Source organism: Centroberyx gerrardi, chromosome 9 (assembly GCF_048128805.1).
Source record: "Centroberyx gerrardi isolate f3 chromosome 9, fCenGer3.hap1.cur.20231027, whole genome shotgun sequence".
Taxonomy (NCBI): domain Eukaryota; kingdom Metazoa; phylum Chordata; class Actinopteri; order Beryciformes; family Berycidae; genus Centroberyx; species Centroberyx gerrardi.
In genome coordinates this window covers 10,396,305-10,415,069 of record NC_136005.1, presented here as the reverse complement: position 1 = coordinate 10,415,069, position 18,765 = coordinate 10,396,305, and the positions used below count along the sequence as shown (strand labels likewise).

Sequence of the window (18,765 nt, the reverse complement as noted above, 5' to 3'; positions counted from 1 at the left end):
AATATGCTAGAAAATAATTATGCTTTTTCCCTCAGAAAACCATATCCTCATATACTTACATCAGTATGATACTGCTTAGAAGATCATCGCCTGACCAACGATGACGAGACTGAAGTTGGTCCCCGGGCGCTGAGCTAAGCTGCCCACTGCTCCTGGCTGCCCCCTGGAGGAAGGACATGCCTTGGGTGGGTCAAATGCAGAGACTGAATTTCACCAACCACCGTCAGCATGTGTGTGTGTGTGTGTGTGGTCGCTGCATGCAATTGTTGTGGTGTGTTGTGTGACACAATAAAGACAAGCTTGCTTGTCCGGTTTCTTACTAAGTTTCATACTATGAATGAGGTAGGTAAACTCTATAGTGCAAATAAAGGTGTATAAACTTATTTTCGGTGGGTTTACCACTTCATCCCTCATCATCATGTTACAAATATTTGCTGCTATAGTATAAACTTCCTGTAACTGAGGCTCCGTTCATTGGCAAAAGCATCATAGAGGCAATGCGTAGGTCCTTAATTCAAATCAGGAGCACAACATCTATTAAGATGGTGAACTTCTGCCATCTCTTGTGTAGGGGATGGACATGAACTTTGTAACTTAGATGTTTTTATTTTCTATTTCTTTCTTTGTGCATTTGTAGTTTGAGATGGAAACATGCATGCAAGCCTTATGCACTGAATCAGAGTTTCTACAGGGACACGCTGATGGACCCATGAAGGTGTTAAGTTGCACTTCTTTTAATTTAGAGTGCTGTTGCAAGGAGAGTAGTTCCATATGGGAATGTATGTATGTGTGTGTGTGTGTGTGTGTGTGTGTGTGTGTGTGTGTGTGTGTGTGTGAGAGAGAGAGAGAGAGAGAGAGAGACCCTATGCATGTTTGTACGTGTCTGTCCGTGTGGGTGTGCCTCCGTCTGTGATGTCACAGCACCGATCCGGGTGATCCCTTCCCAGCCAATCGGTGTGCAGCAGGAGGTTTCGGGGGGAGGCGGTCAGTGGATGATTAAAGAGAGGGGGGAGGTTGAGCACTAAACCAGGCAGTAAAACATTGACCTGTGGGAGTAATAGTGTAGTATGGTCTAGTGTCCCAGGCCAAGAACCTGTCTGCAGCTGTCCAAGTGTGACATCTATTAAGTTTATATCGCTGGACGTAAACCAGCTAAGACATGAGGAGGATCTGTAATAGATGGCTGTTATGTCATCGTCATGAGATAGAGTCAGGCCATACGCATCAGGAAGCCTGACCTGAATCACCTCGTACCACCAAGTCACTCAGAGTGCAAGGAACCAGTTTTAGAAACTTCATTACAGAGGCTGGCCAAGAAATCAGACAGAGCACACTGACTTCATGTTTGCAGATAAAATGTACTAAACCAAGACTAATTTCTGCACAGACATCTTCAGTCACAGTGGGTTGCATTGACAACGCTATTTTGTTTTGGTAAATTCAAAGAGTTTCATAAACTCCAAACTGCAATATCCAACATTTAAAAAATAAATGAAACATCTACAGGTACCTTGAAAATGCTTTGAGCGTAAATACTAATAATACCAATAAAGGCCATGGGAGCCATTTCTAGTGTGCAGACTCCACCTTTTAATATTTTACTTTTATCCAGCAGTATTAGTTTGGATGTCCATGCTTTTGTGTACCTTTACCTTTAAAATGCTTGTAATGAACAGTTTTACTGGATCCTCTATATTTAAGAGAGACTGAATGATAAACTTTGGGGTAATGATTTTGGTAATGGTTTTTCGTAATAAAATATATATCATTTTGGAGTAGAACCCTTTATTTTATCTGTACACATAAAGTCAGGGTGATTTATTGGTCTCTGAAGTTTCCAAGATGATTGTCTTGCAGCAGTATACCGTCCTGAACTGGCAGCAGCAGCCACTGGCTTCTGGAAAACAACGGGCTTGGCAGAAGCACTGAGGCACGCCTCGACTCATTTAGACTACATTTACAAGCAACATAAATTGGTTTGGTGCTTGTTAATATGTGAGATGCTACTGGAAATTATATCTTTACAGAAGCTTTTGATCTTAGCTTTGCTAGCAGGATGCATGCTCTCACGTCAATTCAAGTGAGACAGCTGTTTGAGTTGTTTATGATGATTTTATTGGATAACGGATATACTGCAGTGATTTGGTCCAGTCCAGTCAGTTTTTGGGCTCCCATGGGTACAACAACATGTTGTGCTGCTGCTGTTAGCACAGCTCCATCTTTCATTCTGCTGTATCTTGACCTGAACCATATGAAGAGTGTGTTATGGTGAAACAAGGGTCTGGGGCCAGCGAACTGCTGCATCACAGAATGCTTTGTAGGAAATACATTTCTCAGCTGCTGTCCATTCCTAATGCTACACAGCAGGGCCTCCTTAACCACACAGACATCAAAACACACTCGTACAGTGTGACTGTAAGTGATGACTTACTGTAATACTCTGAATATCCAGAAAATTGTTGTAAAGTTGTTACTTTTTCTGGACTACTGTATTCAACTAATGCCATAATGTGTAGGTCTGGGTCTGGGTGCGTGCAAGCATGACCGTTTTTCAAAAACAATGGCTGTCGTGAAGATTTGCGTTAAATAATAATGTAAATATCGGTCTTTTCCACTCACTCATCACCATTTGGCTTCAGAAGACTTGGATTATGCTGCACAAGCTGTATGGAGAAATGTTATGGTTATTTTTTGCCATTTTTGGAGCTCTAAAGAACCAGACCCTACTGACTTCAGTAGTTCTGGAGAAGGCTGCTAGAGTTGTGCTGGCAACCTCCCAGTGTGTTTTATGGACTAACAAACTTCACCTGTGTATCAACTGGCATGAGGGTGAGTAGATAATGACAGGATTTTCTTTCTTTTTTTGGGTGTACTCTTCCTTTAACTTCTGTTCCCCATGCTGTTATTTTAGGAAGCGAAACCTTTGTCTCACTTTACCTCATTTCCAGGTCAAGTAGTGTGATATTTTCTCTTGAGATGTTGTTGTTCCTCAAAATTGTCTAAAACTGTCACTCCTTGTTTGAAAGAGCCCACTAAATAGCTCTGACACATTATCTGTCATATGAATAATTACTTCCTTCTCCAATTTTGGGGAGAATTGTCGCTTTATCTCCCACACAATATGAGTACAAGTGTCTATAATCAGATCTGTGGGTGGTGTTCTCCACTACAGAGGGGAATGAATCAAAGTTCAGGGTTTGACATTTATTATCAATGACATCATAATCAAATATAATATATATTCATGAACAGTTTGCTGAGAATATGAGCCTTTTCCATCAATACCTTGCTTGTTTTAAGCAGTTTATAGATTGATGTTTTACAACATTTATATAGTTACACTTATTTTCACCTGACAGCTCCTTGACACAACCACTGTGTTTAACTGTTGGCCACTGAGAAGCTTCTACTGAGGCATTGGGAGTCAATACCTTTTTCATTGGATCTTTTAATTATATTATTTGACATTGAATTATACTCCTACTTAAATACTCACTCAATAAATCTGTTGATCTCCCTGTCATTACCTTTTACCACTGTACTCTTTCTATTTCAAATTAATCCTCCTACAAATCTATTCCAAAGCACTCCTTTACGACTCAATGAACAAATAACTCATAGCAAACAAGTCTGAATATGCCTCTCAACTGTATTTCAACGCTCAGTTCTGGCTTGAACTTCTTAACTAGTCACATTCCACCGTGGGAAGACCACAGGTAAGAGCCTGAGAGAGGGAGAAGTAAGGAGAGAAGGCATGAAAAAGAGAGAAAAGGAGTGAACAAAAGAGGAGAAAACTGCGAAAGGAAAACAAAGGCACACCGATGAAGAGATCATGACTGTTCAACACTACTGGCTGCTGCTGTTGCTGGTCGACTGCCGCGAATGGATTACAGGTAGCGTGGCTTTGGAATGTGCAAATGTGTGTGTGTGTGTGTGTGTGTGTGTGTGTGTGTGTATCTGAGAGAGAGCTTTCCACACACCGCACACTGAATGAGTATGTGTGTTTGTTGGTGAGTGTGTGCACATGTATGCTGACACATGTACATATTTGTGATTGTGCGTGCATGAGTGTGTGTGTGTGCTCATCTGCGTAGGTGTGTATATGCGTGCATGTGCATGTGTGTGTATGAATCCGTAGTTTTTGGACTCACGTGTGAGTCATTCGGTTGGGCCGGCCTCCTCTGGGCTCAGCTGGGAGCCTTTAGCCAGCCGGAAGAGGACAAGTCTCAACCCGCACTGGAATGCTGCTCCGTAGCTCAGTAGCCTCCATACAAAGACTTAGTGATGCAGACGGTACATTTGGTTTAGTTGGTTGTGATTAATGGGGTACACCCATTTACTAAAGGTGTAAGTAAGTGTGATTCACTGAGGAAGAGTGAATCACACTTATTGCTGCTTTACCTGGAATGAGAAAAGTGAGGCAAAAAGTGAGGCCATAACACTTTAAAGGGGCATGTATGTAACTTTTTTATATACATAAATGTCTGTTTTGCTACTTTCTATCGTCGAGTGATGCCATGCAATAGTGATTCAACCTATAGCCAGGTCATGAAACCTGCTGCAGCACCTAGTTTACCTGTATGTTGAAATGTTACACTGTCATTCATGTTGTGTGGTTTATGTCTGTTCTTTGATGTCTTAAATGGTATCTTTGCTAAATGTCTGTAAATGTCCGACTCAATGCGCTTACATGCAAATACAGGCAATTACAGGCAAATTCCTGTAAAAGGCTAAATAAATGAATTCTGAAATCTGAATCTGATGAAAGCTTTTACATTTGCTGTTCTAAACTCCTTTGAGGGAAACCCTCTTTCCTGGGAAAAGTCATCTGCAGCACAGGAAGGGATTTTATGTTTATGGAAGCCACAAAAGCGGTATTTTTTGAAAAAATATAAGAGGATAGAAGAAATATAACAAGCCACAGTCAACACTGAGTCTTTTTTATTACAGTATGTTGGGCTAGTGCCTACATTGCAACACACCAAAGCAATAACCGCTTATCAGCAAAGGTGTCACCAAAATAAAACAAAAAAACAAGAATCATGCAGATAATTACATGGAATAATCTCGAACCTTTATTAACCTCTATCAGTGACTAGTGGGAATTGCAACAAAATCGATACATCCTCCTACACAAGTCTCTGACTCAGCGCTTCCCCTCCTCTGTCCCCCTGTAACTGACTCAAACAGTAAAGTCACATTTTCACAATAGAGATGAGTAACCAGCAAATTTGAGCAGAGATCCAACAGAAACTAGTGAAGCTGTAATATATCAGGATGCAAATTACAGCACTTAATAATAACACTGCTTTGTCGTTTGTTGTTTTGGTGTGAGAACGAAGGCTAAAAGGTTTCGTTCTCACACCTGTAACACAGCTGAAATGTCTTGCGAGCAGCTGAAAATGCATGGGGAGTGGGTGGGGAGTTTTTGTTCCACAACAGACTGCGTGCCATAAAGTGAGTATTGCGAGCTGGAAATCTCAGCATCCAAGTAATCATTGAGTTCATTAGTATTGCTCAACAACCCCATCAACCCCCTGCAGATATATTACGGTTATTTTGTGCTATAGTGAAGTAAAAAACTCATGTACTGATCCTTTAATTGTGCATCTAAAATCTGACGTCACTGTTTTCCTTTAATTGAACAGTAAAGACCTAAATCTAAATATGTTCTCATACTGTTTCCATCCTCTCCCCACTGTCAGGTGCTGTGAGCGGCATCAGCCCCTATATTAGGCATTATGAGGGACTCTCGTACGACAGGGAGGATCTCCACAGGAGGCAGCTGAGGGCCAGGAGAGACACTCAGCCTCAGGATCACACACTGCAGCTGGACTTCACAGCTTTCCACAGGTGGCCTCCTGTTTCTCCGACTGTGACTGCCACTTCAAAAAGCCCTGTTATTAAAATACACAGCATTCTGGTTAAATACACAGTATTCTTGTGATTGAACGCGCTCTTTATTCTTGTTCCTAAACCAATAACCAATGTCACTCATTTCTCAGTCCGCATTTGCATGTTGTTGATAGACACAAATACCGTCCACAACACTACAAAGCTTTAACCACATCTGTATGCTGTTTGTATGCGTGTGTGTGTGTGTGTGTGTGTGTTTCTTTCCCCTCTTCAGAACATTCCGGTTGCGCATGAGACGAAGTGCAGCAGGATTCTCCGAAAATTTCAGTGTGGTCAGTGAAAACGGTCCCACTGCGGCTGACCTCTCCCATTTATTTTCAGGAACACTAGAGGGTGGGTATGACAAGGATATACGGCCCACCAGGGTTCGGGACAGTTCACTTGCATTTCACTCAAATCAAAGTTTAAATCGAAGCCATTTTTCACCTAGGGTAATGGTATCCTTCATCCTTTATAGTTTGGACATGGCAAAAGATTTCTGGGTTTTTGAATTTTGAAGAACCTGAATTGATTGGATTGAATGTGAATCAGTTCACTGCCTTGTCTCTCTCTCATCTCATATCTTGCCTCTTCTATCTCTCTTTCTGTCCCCCTCTCTCTGATGTCTGTCCACTGCCTCTGATCTCCAAGTTTTTTTATCGCATCTTATCTCTTATTCTGTCTGTCTCTTCCTTTCTATTTCTCAGTTATCTGTTATCTCTGTTCCCCTTCTCCCCCCTGACATTTTATCTCTCTTGACCTGGTCTTGCAGGTGAACATGGTTCGGCCTGCCATGGCTCAGTGATACAGGGTCAGTTTGAAGGCTCCATCCATACAGACAACGGGACCTATCACATAGAACCGGTCCATAGATACACCAGCAGCCGGACAGATCATCACTCCATAATCTACCATGAGGATGACATGGGTAAGACTTCCTTCACTTCTTTCACCTTTATGTTTCCACGAAAGGAGTCTTCTTCTGTAGTTGTGGTAGTTGTTGAAGGAGGAGAGCGCAGTATTCATTCACTTTCAGCAGATTTTCCCACCTGGTCTAGAGAAAAGAACCAATCATCTTCTGGTCCTATTCTCCCTTTTCTAACCTCCCAACTGTCCCAAAAAACAACCCAAAAAAAAATATGGAAACGATTATATTTGTGCATCTGCAAAAAGAAGTGTCCAAATGACGTGTTAAGCCTCATAACCTCATTTGCTCTGCCTGGCTATCTGGAGACGGTGTCGCCGTCCAATAAGAAATGCCTCACTAGTTCTCTTCCACCGTTTTGATTAATGGCCCTCTTGGCAACCTAACGGACCGGCAAAACCACTGCAGCTAAATTAATTTTCTTCTTGTTATTGTTCCTCTTCGCTCTCTTTCCTATCTGTACAGTATCTTCTGCCTCGGGCTCTGCTGGTATGAACTAAGGTTACTAGGAGTCAATGAACCAGCCGTACCCGTACCTCCTGGTCAGAGCGGATAGAGTTAAAATGTAGTTAGAGCTCCGAGGGGGGGCAGGAGGGAGCTATGGGACCCACCCTGTGCACCAGCCAAAGAAAAGATGAAACTGAGATGGTGTGACTTTAAGAAGAGGAGGAGGGAAGAGGGATGGGGGCTGAAGTAAGGAGGAAGGTATGAAGGAGAGAGAGGAGGAGGAGGAAGAAGAGAAGGATTGGAGGGCTGTGGCTGTAAGCGATCTATGATATATATACAGGGACAGGAGAGAAGGAGGATGGGTTGATTGTGTTTATAAGCTGGTTATAGAACATAAAGGGAGAGGAGTAAGGAGGAAAATGAAATATTTCAAAAGTTGAAGGTTTTGGACACAGCTGTCCTGATGATAGATTCAGTCTAGTTGGCTTCTGAATATGTCCGTCTCTTGATTTTGCCAGCTGGCAATCATTACTGAGAGCTGTGATATTGTTCAGTGTGTGTCTGTATGCCTGTGTGTGTGTGTGCATCTGTATTATGATTTCCAAGAAATAATTTAGCTGGAAACACACTGAACCATACTGCAGATCATGCCAAGACCCCCTTGTGCTTGTCCTGAAGTCCCAGACTCCCCGGCTGCCTTTTCTCCCCATCTCTTTCACCCCTTTCACAACTGCAGCAAAACTGTACTTTTGAGGCGTTGCTATTGACAACATCCTGTACTTTCATTCACGGGCCAGCATAACTGCAGGAAACTCGGAAAGATCTGGCGCACGATATTTCTACGAAACAATCAGTGGTTCCACACAGGCTAAATTGGGACAGGTGAAGCTGAGATAATGTGTCCAGTTCCTGTGTGTCCGTCAGTTCCTGCGGTTGTGGTCTGAGGGAGACTGAGGTTGAGTTAGGACATTCTGGCCCCTGGGATGGAGGATGTGATGAAGTCCCTCGTATCTGGGACAAAGGGCAGGACCCAGGTTGACCTTTGTAACAAATACACTGTAAAAACATCAGCAGCACCTGATGGGAGGTGGGGGACTATGAAACAGTCGCCATGCGTTCATTCAGTCCTTTGTTCGTTTGCTCATTCGTTCATTTGTTTGTCCACTTTTGACTGATTTTGAGAAAACTTGGAGGAATTATGGATCTCCCCATTGTGTTCCAGCATTTTCAAAATTATACCAATTAGGCCAAGGGGGGCGTTATGCTGTTCATTCAACATGTTTACTGTTGCCTTGTCTACTGCCATGACATACACTGACCAGGTGATTACAGTGAAAACTTGGTGGTTTCACCTATACAATTAAAATCAAAAGAATTACTAGATTAGTAGAAGTTAATCAGTTGCTTTTAAAAAAGACATTGTTACCTGAACTTTCCTATGCAATGTAGAAAAGACGAGAGGACAGTTCAAACTTTTTCTGTAGTTTTTACATATAAAAAATAAAAAATAAAAAATGAAATGCATAAACAAAGTAGGCTAAATCATGAATAATCAACAATTTACAATTAACAATTAAGGAATGTGTTAGGTTTTATCAACTTTGATGAAGCCTATTTAGGCTACTCTCTTTATGTGAATTTGATATTTCACATTTGTATGGACTATATTGAGCATTCTGTCATGTTAATTGATCGTTTGTTTTGCTACTAGCTCGCTTCCTCGCTAGCAAGGCTAACTAGCTAGACAACAACCAGGCAAAAAAGTGTAGCTGGATGGTTTTTAGGCTTATGTCAACTAAGCCACTATCATGGATGAATTTGACCATTTAATGTTACAGTTAGCTAACGTCACCTCCACATGCAGGATTGATGCAAATGCAGTTTACGACTGGCCAGTTTCTTTTATGCAGCAATGCTTATGGAGAGCCTACAATGGATGAAATTTAAAATGTACTGAAGTACAATAGCCTGCTTACAATAAGTCAAAAGCTACTTAAATACAAATAAAACCACTGGCTTCTGTAAATCACCAATTTGTTACTTCCACCTTTGCTAATATTTCATTGTACTGTATCCTTTTATACATTTACCCAGACAGACAGTGTGTGTTTATTTACCATGGAGCATGCCAGAACAGGTTTCCCTCTCTCTAGGACTTCATCAATCAGTCATGAATATAAAGGTTGTGTAGTGAGGGAAATATTTTCTCAAGCAATAATTTATGATCATATCCAGCCCACATTTGTCCTGCATGGAAATCAAAATGATTACATACAGTAGGCCTACAAGCTCCAAGGCTCCTTGTTAATCTGTCTCAGTGTTACAGATCACCCATTTTAACTCACTTTGAATTGATTTGAAATGGTTTTATCTGTATGCATTACAGTACTTCTATGTAGAGAGTGTGTTTTGTAGACAAAACACATAGCTGTCCAGGTCAGAGGATTATGCTGCATTCCACACTAAGGCATAATGCAGACTGTAGACTGTACACTAGACTGCATGGCTCATAGTGTATGTGTGCGTGTGTGTGTGTGTGTGTGTGTGTGTGTGTGTGTGTGTGTGTGTGTGTGTGTGTGTGTGTAAGAAGCACTGAAAAGAATGACTAGGTCTAGGTCAACTCGGTCAGATCCTCCTGCTGCGCGGCGCTGAAAGAGGAGAGGCAGACCTTCAAGTTAAACAATTCCAGAGCAAGGAGTGTCTGTGTGTGTGTGTGTGTGCATGTGTGTGTGTGTGTGTGTGCATCTGCCCTGCAGTTACCCCCAGTTCACGTGACCTCTCCTTTGAAGTGTCACGCCATGCGATGAATGATAGGTAACTATCGAGCATTTCAAGTTTCCTGGAGCTTTTACCACTTACCTATGTTGGCACTCCTTCCTGCTCATTATATCAGAATAGCCCACACAGATCACACACAGAATAACACACACACACATACACACACACACACACACACATGCACACACACACACGTCCCGCCACTCACCATGTTGTTTTATTGTTTATTAAATATATGCATAATCGTGACATGATATCTCTTAATATTTAACTCCTGGGTTAGAGATTAGTAATTGCCCTTTTAAAATGAATGTGATGCAGGTGATTTTATAGTCAGGAAGCAGCTTCAGTGTCGTTGACTTTTGTTCAGCTTGAGAGCCTTTGGGAAGGCATCCGCATGTTGTGATCCCTTGTATTATTGTTTAATGTTTTTACAGTATGTCCGCTGGAAATATTCGCCGGAGCCGTTATTTAGATTCCACACTCCAACAAGTCTGTCACATGTTCTGTCAAGCGAGCGTGTAAATGATGCTTCAAGCCCTTATTTCTACATGAGATTTCTTACCAAATCACATCATATCCTCTGTGGAGGATTTCGGAGAACGCTGGTTAAGAAATGTTCCTATGGGAGGCTGGCTGAACTCTTGGTCTTACGGCAATCCCTGAAGACTATCAGTCTTTTGCACTGATCCGAAAGAGACAGCTGGGAGATTTGTAGCCTGTGCCGGTCTGGACTTGTGGCATTCTGGTAAATACACAAGTGGGTTAGGACGCTTTTTGACCTTCACATAAAGGAAATCTTTTATTTGCATAAGAGTATGGGGGCTGCAAAAGGGCAAAGTCATCCTTCCTGGAAAATAGTGATACAGTTCAATGCAAACTAGGAAGCAGCTTCAGTTCCCCAGGCCAAATGGACCGGACCCAAGTTTGAGATCAACATATTAGCTGTCAAACTTTACATAAAAATCTCATAAATAGTGTAAATAGGGAGGATGGGTTGTTTGGCCTGGCTGAGGCATAAAAACTCCCACCAAGCCTGCGAATCATGATGTCTGCAAGTAGGGCTGAAACGATTCCTCGAGAAACTCGAGTAACTCGATTACTAAAAATCATTGATGCAAATTCTTTGCATCGAAGCTTCGTTTAATCCATATAACTATATACACACTCAGTGTTTCGCACGGATGATTATTACTGTTGCACAACGCGCTGGAGAAAGAGAGAGAAAATAGCGAGGGGCGAAGAGAAGAGACAGGCCAGAGAAAACGACAGAAAGTGTCCAAAGTTTCGGATCCAGTGTTGCCAACTTGGCGACTTTGTCGCTAGACTTAGCGACTTTTCAGACCCCCCTGGCGACTTTATTTCTCAAAAGCGACAAAATCTGCCGACTTTTTCTGACCATGGGAAGCAATGTTAATGTGTTGAATCCCAAAGCATTTGGCAATAAATTGGTTCGGCTGATGCCGGTTTTCTCTACTTGCTTGTCTAATCCAGAGAGGTCTGACGGTTACAGCGCTTCCCACACAGCGTAGCTCCCTCCCTCCGCTGAGAGCAGGGACTGTAGGATAGGGTCCACTTGTAATTGCTACCGGCGTACGCCGAAACTGGCCGGGTGGGCGGAGTCAGCACTTAATATTAAAACGGGATGAGATGAAGGCTAGTAAAGAATGCACGTTAATTATGGCTATATGTAATGGCTAGTTAAGAACGTAAATCAATATGGTGGCTAGTTATGATGTCCCTAAGTTAGCTAAGTTTTGCTCAAGAAAATAACCACAGAAAATAAAATGCTGCAGTCAATTTGTGAAAGCCTGAGCTTCATTCATGTTATTATTATGATAGTCACACACACATACACACACACACACACACACACACACACACACACCTACTCCCCTCACAGTGATGCATAAAATACCCCAGAAAGCAAAATATCAGGTGGTGTAAGTAGCAATTGGAGCCTAAAATGCACCAGTCCAATACAGCAGGTATATTCAGTTTAGTTTGATTGCAGTGAGTAGGGTCAGCAGGTGTAGGGCAACCCTTCAACATAGCAAATAAATGTACATTAGCCAGTCTTATGAACTTGTATGATATTTAGGCCTAGTAATAAATATCAATAATAATTATTATTTCACCTCGTTTTCAGTAAATCACAGTGTCGTATGGACAGCTTCGTGCGGACAGCTTTTCTCTTTTGTATATTTACTATTGCTCTTTAATAAAGCAAAAGTATTTCTTATCCGATTACTCGATTAATCGATGGAATAATCGGTAGAATACTCGATTACTAAAATAATCGATAGCTGCAGCCCTATCTGCAAGCATTACGGGGCCTTGTGCTTAGAAAGACCATCTTGTAACCGGTATAGGTCAGAGGTTCGATCCCAGCAGCAGCCATGTCTCCTGCTGAAGTGTCCTTGAGCAAGACACTAAACCCCGTCCTGCTGTAATGTAAACGTAATGTCTCAGTGTGCAGCGGGCAGGATGCTCGGCTGTAAGTGTTATATAAGTGTTATGCTGGAATGAGATTTTGATTAGGAGCGGGGCACTGGCACCGGTTTTCTACATTACACTGAACCCTGGAAATGGTTTCTGATGATTGCTGGGGTCTTGGCTGAAGTATGACACTGATTTTTCATTCTGGAAAAATCTTATTTTTATGTTCCTCTTCCAGATTTAGAGGTCCAAACCAATAGTTCAGTGGTTTCTAATAGTTTAGGAGCTCTTTCAGGTATGTGCATGATTGAAATCACTCTGACCAGATTCAGACAGACATTTGCTTTGCTGTTTAAGTTGGCGAAAGACTGATAAAAAACTGATTTCTGATTAGAAAAAATTGCCTTTGTTAGCAAGTTTGGCTACACAGCTCAGAAACATTTGTCTCCTTCATTTGCCTTAAAATTAGTGTGTTCTTGCACGCAAAGTTTAGTTTAGAAAGAGTCCAAGTTATGGCTTCAGAAAGAGAAAGAAAGCAAGAGAGACAGACAGAGAGAGAGAGAGAGAGAGAGAGAGAGAGAGAGACGTCTGGAAATAATTCTGTCAATGGGTTAACGCCCGGCATTTAGCCCCCAACATCCACCTCCACCCCCCACCCTACCCCCCCCCCACCCATACCATGTATAGAATGAAGCTGCAGCTGCTGTTCTGATTGGCCGTAGTACTTTAGTAGGATGGTGTGATCCAATCATGTGCTGAGTGTCTCTCTCACTGTATGTTTCACCCAGTGAGAAGTTGTGTTGAGGGCAGGCTAGTTTACACACACACACACACACACACACACACACACGCACACACACAAACTGGCCATTACCCCTTGAAGTTGTTATGGGTCACCAATTAATGGTCAAAATACTATCGCTCTCTTATTACCGTCTGCAGATGACATGTGAAAGTGATTATTACGCCATATGACTCTACTGTAAGTTGTGGAATTCAATGCCAATTTTTGTCTGGATTTATATACTTGGCAACAGTCAGTTTTCTCTACACTAATCTCAGCTATAACCATGGGGTTGTTGAATAATCCCTCTAAAACCTTTTGCTTTTGCCAGAGGGATGTGTTATTATTGTACACGATTTACAAATAATAATAATACAGCAGTGTACAGTATTGTCTCAAAAATACACTCACAATAGGCCCTTTTCATGTTCTGTTTCTCAATGCTTCTGCCGGTGCATTACAACTTTCTGTTGCCAGCTATGGCCTTCACTAAATTGCTCCACAGCCTGCCCAAAATTTTTAATTTGTTACATTATGTATCTAGTGCTAGTAACCATTACAATTTTGTTGTTTTTGTTGGATTGGTTTGTCAATAAGTCGCAAAAAGAAACTTGCCACAGGAAGTTGTAATGCACCGGTTTAGCTGTTACCATGACGATGTGAAAAGAGCCTATAATAAGAAGTTCTTGTCATTTGTATTGTGAGGAAACCTTTTTTCAAATAGATATTAATAATCAGTTATTAATGGAATCAGTCAAGAGTGCTGGTCTAGTGTAATAATATAGTTGTTCATCCAGCCCTGAATATGTGCTGATGCAAATATTTGCAGTGACATATGCCAGTGATTAATGTTGTACATCTCAGTAAATTTAGCCAATATTTTATTTACTTTTGTAATGTGTCTACTCAGAATTGAGTGTTCACATCATCCAATATTTACCTGCAAAGTTTTCTTTAACCTCATATTTGCTCACATTTTTTATTCCATATTTGCATGCATATTCCCCACAAACCTCACCCATGAACCAAATATACTCTGTTGCAATATGCGGTCCTGTTTGCTCTTAGCCTTTTTATGGAATTCGGAGGATTTGCCAGTGCAACATGTGGGCCAATTTGTGCAAATGCAATGCCTCCCATGGCTGTGATTACGCCATTATTCCATCAAACTGAAAGAGGCAGCCGTCTCAGAGGTGTTGCAAATCACAGATAGAGATGTTGCTTCAAGGAAATCAAACCAGTAGTTATCACACCATTTTCCACAGGGTGCCCCATGGCTCCCACTCAAGATCCACTGTGGCGATTTACAAATGTGGGCCGCTATTTATAAAGCTTTCCGAGAATATGAGCGCTGTTCTGTCCATATCTTAAAGATCTTGAAGCGTTGGTGATCGAGGTGTTTAGGCTGATTTCTGCTGTTGCACTTATTGTAGTAAGTTGCTGTGGATATAATGCCCTGGATAAACGGCTAAAATGAAAGCGCAATGTAAATGTGTCAGCTTGTCTCAGAAGTTTAGTGAAACCAGAGACACTAGAGCGAGAAAGTTGGAAAAATGTTGGATTCACTCTTATATAGGTTTCCTGAGATCAGCTTCAATGCCACAACCTGACATAGGCTACTGGGAAATGTCGCTTCCTGATAAGTAGAGGAGTTGATTTGGCCCAGTTGAAGATGTTTGGGTTAGCTAGACTGCCTGTGACACTGAAAGAGATCACTCAGTATGAGGTGCTAGGTGTCCAATAGATACTGTAACATGGACATGTTTCGCTAGAATCACACAAAAGTGAACTTGGCCTCCAGGAAACAAACTGTAATAGTGGTGTGATGTTCTCTATCACTAGGGTCATAAAGTAATAATTGTTACCCTGTGCACCTTTTGAGTAAACCACAGACGTCACAAGGCTTGGTGTCTTCACTTAACTTCAGACTTTGGGATTTTTCCATGTCTACTTGACCTTGAAATCCTCATCTGGAAACACTAGAATAAGAAAACAGAGCTCAAAAATTGAAAAATTTCAATGCAGCTCATAATCACCTCATCAAATCCCCTCCATGGGTTACAATATGTGTTACACAAACAGATTTTAAAGTTCAGTCAGATAGGAGATCCAGCTTCCAAGATTTCCGGGCATTTTACCAAACGCTAAGCACACACAACGCATGCAGGCCACATAATCATTCCAATATAAACAAATGAGTAACTTTCCAATGTCCAGCCTGCGGCCCTGGCCCACATTAAGAGGTTGACCTACAGTATTGGACGGAGTGTGTGTGTGTGTGTGTGTGTGTGTGTGTGATGTGTGTGTCGGTGGCTGCATGGACAGGCGTAGGGACTGTTTTGTGAAATGATTTGTTGTGTGCGTGGGTTTGTTTGTTTGTGTGTGGGTGTGTGTGTGTGAGTGTAGCAGTGTGTTTATTTGTGAGCTTACCTTACACAATGTCTTGTTTTTGCCAACACACAGACAGTAGTGTGTTGAACCGAGGCTTTGTGTTTGATCTTTGTTCAGTGAACACTGTGTTTTATTTCAGACAGATTTAGGACACTCAACACGCATATTCAGATGAATCATAATGACTTAACCAGTTTCCTAATTAAATGAACACATTTAAGTGCTAAATTACGAATGTTTTTGTGTTTTCGTGTGTGTGCATGTAAGTGTGTGTATTTGGGGGTGTGTATAGCATGTTGGCAGCGTGTGTGTGTGTGTGTGTGTGTGTCTTTGTGTATGTATGAGTGAAAGAAAGAGAGAAGATAAAAGGAGATAGAGGAGAGAAGAGGAGAGGAGAGGAGATAGAAGAGTTTTGTATGCCCAGTAATACATCTATACATCTATATTGCCATATCTTCATCTATATTATTTATACTGTGTGTGTCTCTAAGTGTCTGTGTTTGTTTCTGTGCAGTTCTGCCGTCCATGGGAACCGTCCCTGATGGATTCTGCGGTGCAGGACACTTACATCTCCTCGCCCAAAGCCTCAGACCCAATGAGGTAGGACATGCCAGACATCATCTCACTGAATACACCCACACACACACACATGTACACACACACTGCCCTACTTTCTGTCCTTCCCTTCTCTCTCAAAGTTTCCTCCTCTGCAATACCATTTACAGCCAATTAGCTCCAAACTCCTATATCTGTCCTTATTTATGAGTGCACTCATTTGTGTTATATTTAGCCCGGTGAGTCATGAAGAATAAATTGCAGGTCATAATTCCAACCAGGATGTTATTAACAGAAACTGTCATAAAAAGGTGTGTAAGATGAATGGTGACAAGAAAGCTGAAAGTGAGCTGTTTCTTTATAACCTTTATAACAGTTCGCACTCTCGGCCTAAAATACAGTTAGCCTACAGTAGCTATCGCAGGTCAGAATCAGCCAGACGACCGGGACTTGGCTGCACTGTAAAAAGTAAATAAACAGCTGGTATAGATGTCTGCCAGATCTGCATAGCTATCTATCCTATGTATACTCAATCTATTGTTAAACTGCGGCTGATTGGGTGGCGGTCCCAGCGTCCCTTGTCAACAATGGGTGCCGGGGCAGTCGTGTAGCTCCATGTTTAACAACATACCTGCCACTTAAGATCATTTCCAGTCTTCGGTCACCTCTTAGGTCACGAAATGCTTCAAACAGATGTTGTTCCCAGTGGAGTGTCCCAAGTTTTGTCTCCACCGCCGCTCACACATCCTCTTTCCCACTTGGAAACATGTCCATGCACCTTGTGACACGCCGAAATGTTATTGTTGATATTAAGTGCTTTCTGATATGAGCTATAACCAGCTCCAGATTTCCCTGACGTCATGTTTTGATCGGATGTCAGTCCTTAATTGGACGTATCAGGAGGGCTATGTGAGTTTACAGCTGCCAAATAAAGACAAATTATGTAATAATTCTGAGAAGAGGTTCAAGGGCTGAGGTGCAGTCTGGGTAAACACAACATTGTGGTTGTCATCACCTATGCAGCATATCCTCTATCATCTGATTATCTCTACTGTAGACTATAATCTTGAAAAACGTTTAATTCACTCATTCATTCATGTTCTCCCTTGTTGGTATCAATGTGTCTTCATCCACAGGAGGCACCAGTGAGCCGCTCCAGGAGAACAATCGATGAATCAAAGACCAGCTGCCTACTCCACCTCCACGCTGACCACCTGTACTACAGGAAATTCAGGACTGTAGAGGCTGTTGTGGCTCAGGTGAGTGTCCCAAATGTATTGTCTTTAATGTACAATACGTTGGGATTACATTTTGATCAGATCTGATACTTTATATGTGACACACCCAATTTGTTAAACCCATAATTTCATGTTAAGTCTTGGAATTGATGCCTAATTATAGAGAAGGGATGATAGAAAAATAGAGTGAAGTACAAAAGGCTCAAAAACTTGAATGGTGATCATACCCGTTTTAGCTAAAACATATTCATTGTGACTGCTGAATAAAGACGTAGCTCACTCAGTTTTCAAGAGTTCTGGCTATTTTCCAGTATAGATAGAAGAGGACAGAACCTGTACGTACCTCCTTGCTGTCCTCCAACCATTTAGGTGCCACTTTGGTGGTGTCAGACTTGGTTGCTGTTGTATCTGAGCTGCCCCATGTTTCAAGACCCATCGTGTCCTCACAAGACCCATCGTGTCCCCACAAGACCCACCGCGTACGTTGGAACACCTTTCTGGCATAATGGTACATCCAGGACCATTATGTAATACCGAAGCATCAAAACAAGGCAGGACTTCCTTGCCTGGCTCGGCCCTGCGTGCTTTATTTACAAACCTGTCCATGAATACGGTGTCCTGGATTCTGGGTACAGAAAGTGTACACCTGGGTAGAGCGAAGTTCACAGGATGTTAGGAGTAATTCTCATTCACTTTGTCAGATTGGTTAATTATTTGCCTGTTTATTATACTGATGAACTGACATGGTTTGTGATTAGTGATATCATTTTGATCTGTTATCAAATTTCCCTGTGATTTGGATGTTATCTTATTAAGGCAGTGCTTTTTGTGAGTCAGAACGAGTCTTTTGTTCATATGACTCGATTAAGCAATTTAAAAAAAAAAAAAATTATGTTTCCCCTTTGATATCCAGCGCTGAATGTCTCTCCAAGGGGAAACAATTTGTTTTGAGGCAGTGCATTAATTACTATTGATACACGCAACAGTTCTAATAAAAGGGGCAAGCTGTTGCTGCTACTGGGCTGAATAAAGCCTCGGGGCCAACTGCCAAGCCCTCCAAAGACGCACACAGCTGTCATGGCATCGCGCATGGCAGGATTAGAGAAAGGTGCCACGGATCTCGTCTCTCTCGGAGCACATAGTGGCGTACGGGTACCAGGCGCTCCGAGCCAGGTGTGAGGGCTGCTGCCAGACCAGCAGCCAGTCAGCTCCAGTGTTGTTGGCTGCTCCTGCGCTCCTAAACTGGACCCAACAGCCTGTTCCAGCCATCAGTATGTAGCAACACCACTACCGCTGCCAGGCCAAGGTCTATT

General features: G+C 42.0%; 2 protein-coding genes across 4 annotated transcripts in view; one reads left to right on the top strand and one right to left on the bottom strand.

Annotated features, from left to right (window-relative positions):
* hsh2d (hematopoietic SH2 domain containing) overlaps nt 1–18,015 on the bottom strand; it is a 75,903-nt gene extending 57,888 nt beyond the window's left edge. The window contains exon 1 of the mRNA XM_071920508.2: nt 18,011–18,015. The gene's annotated coding sequence lies outside the window, so the exon portion shown is untranslated. The remainder of the gene's footprint in view (nt 1–18,010) is intronic.
* LOC139928124 (disintegrin and metalloproteinase domain-containing protein 10) overlaps nt 3,699–18,765 on the top strand; it is a 36,910-nt gene continuing 21,843 nt past the window's right edge. For all 3 annotated transcript variants that reach the window (XR_013505099.1, XM_071920513.2, XM_078285740.1), the window contains exons 1-6: nt 3,699–3,893; nt 5,706–5,853; nt 6,131–6,249; nt 6,668–6,823; nt 16,174–16,259; nt 17,351–17,473. Coding sequence is in view for 2 of the 3 variants with exons in the window: in XM_071920513.2 (XP_071776614.2) it covers nt 3,833–3,893; nt 5,706–5,853; nt 6,131–6,249; nt 6,668–6,823; nt 16,174–16,259; nt 17,351–17,473 (693 nt within the window). In the remaining variant the exon portion in view is untranslated. The remainder of the gene's footprint in view (nt 3,894–5,705; nt 5,854–6,130; nt 6,250–6,667; nt 6,824–16,173; nt 16,260–17,350; nt 17,474–18,765) is intronic.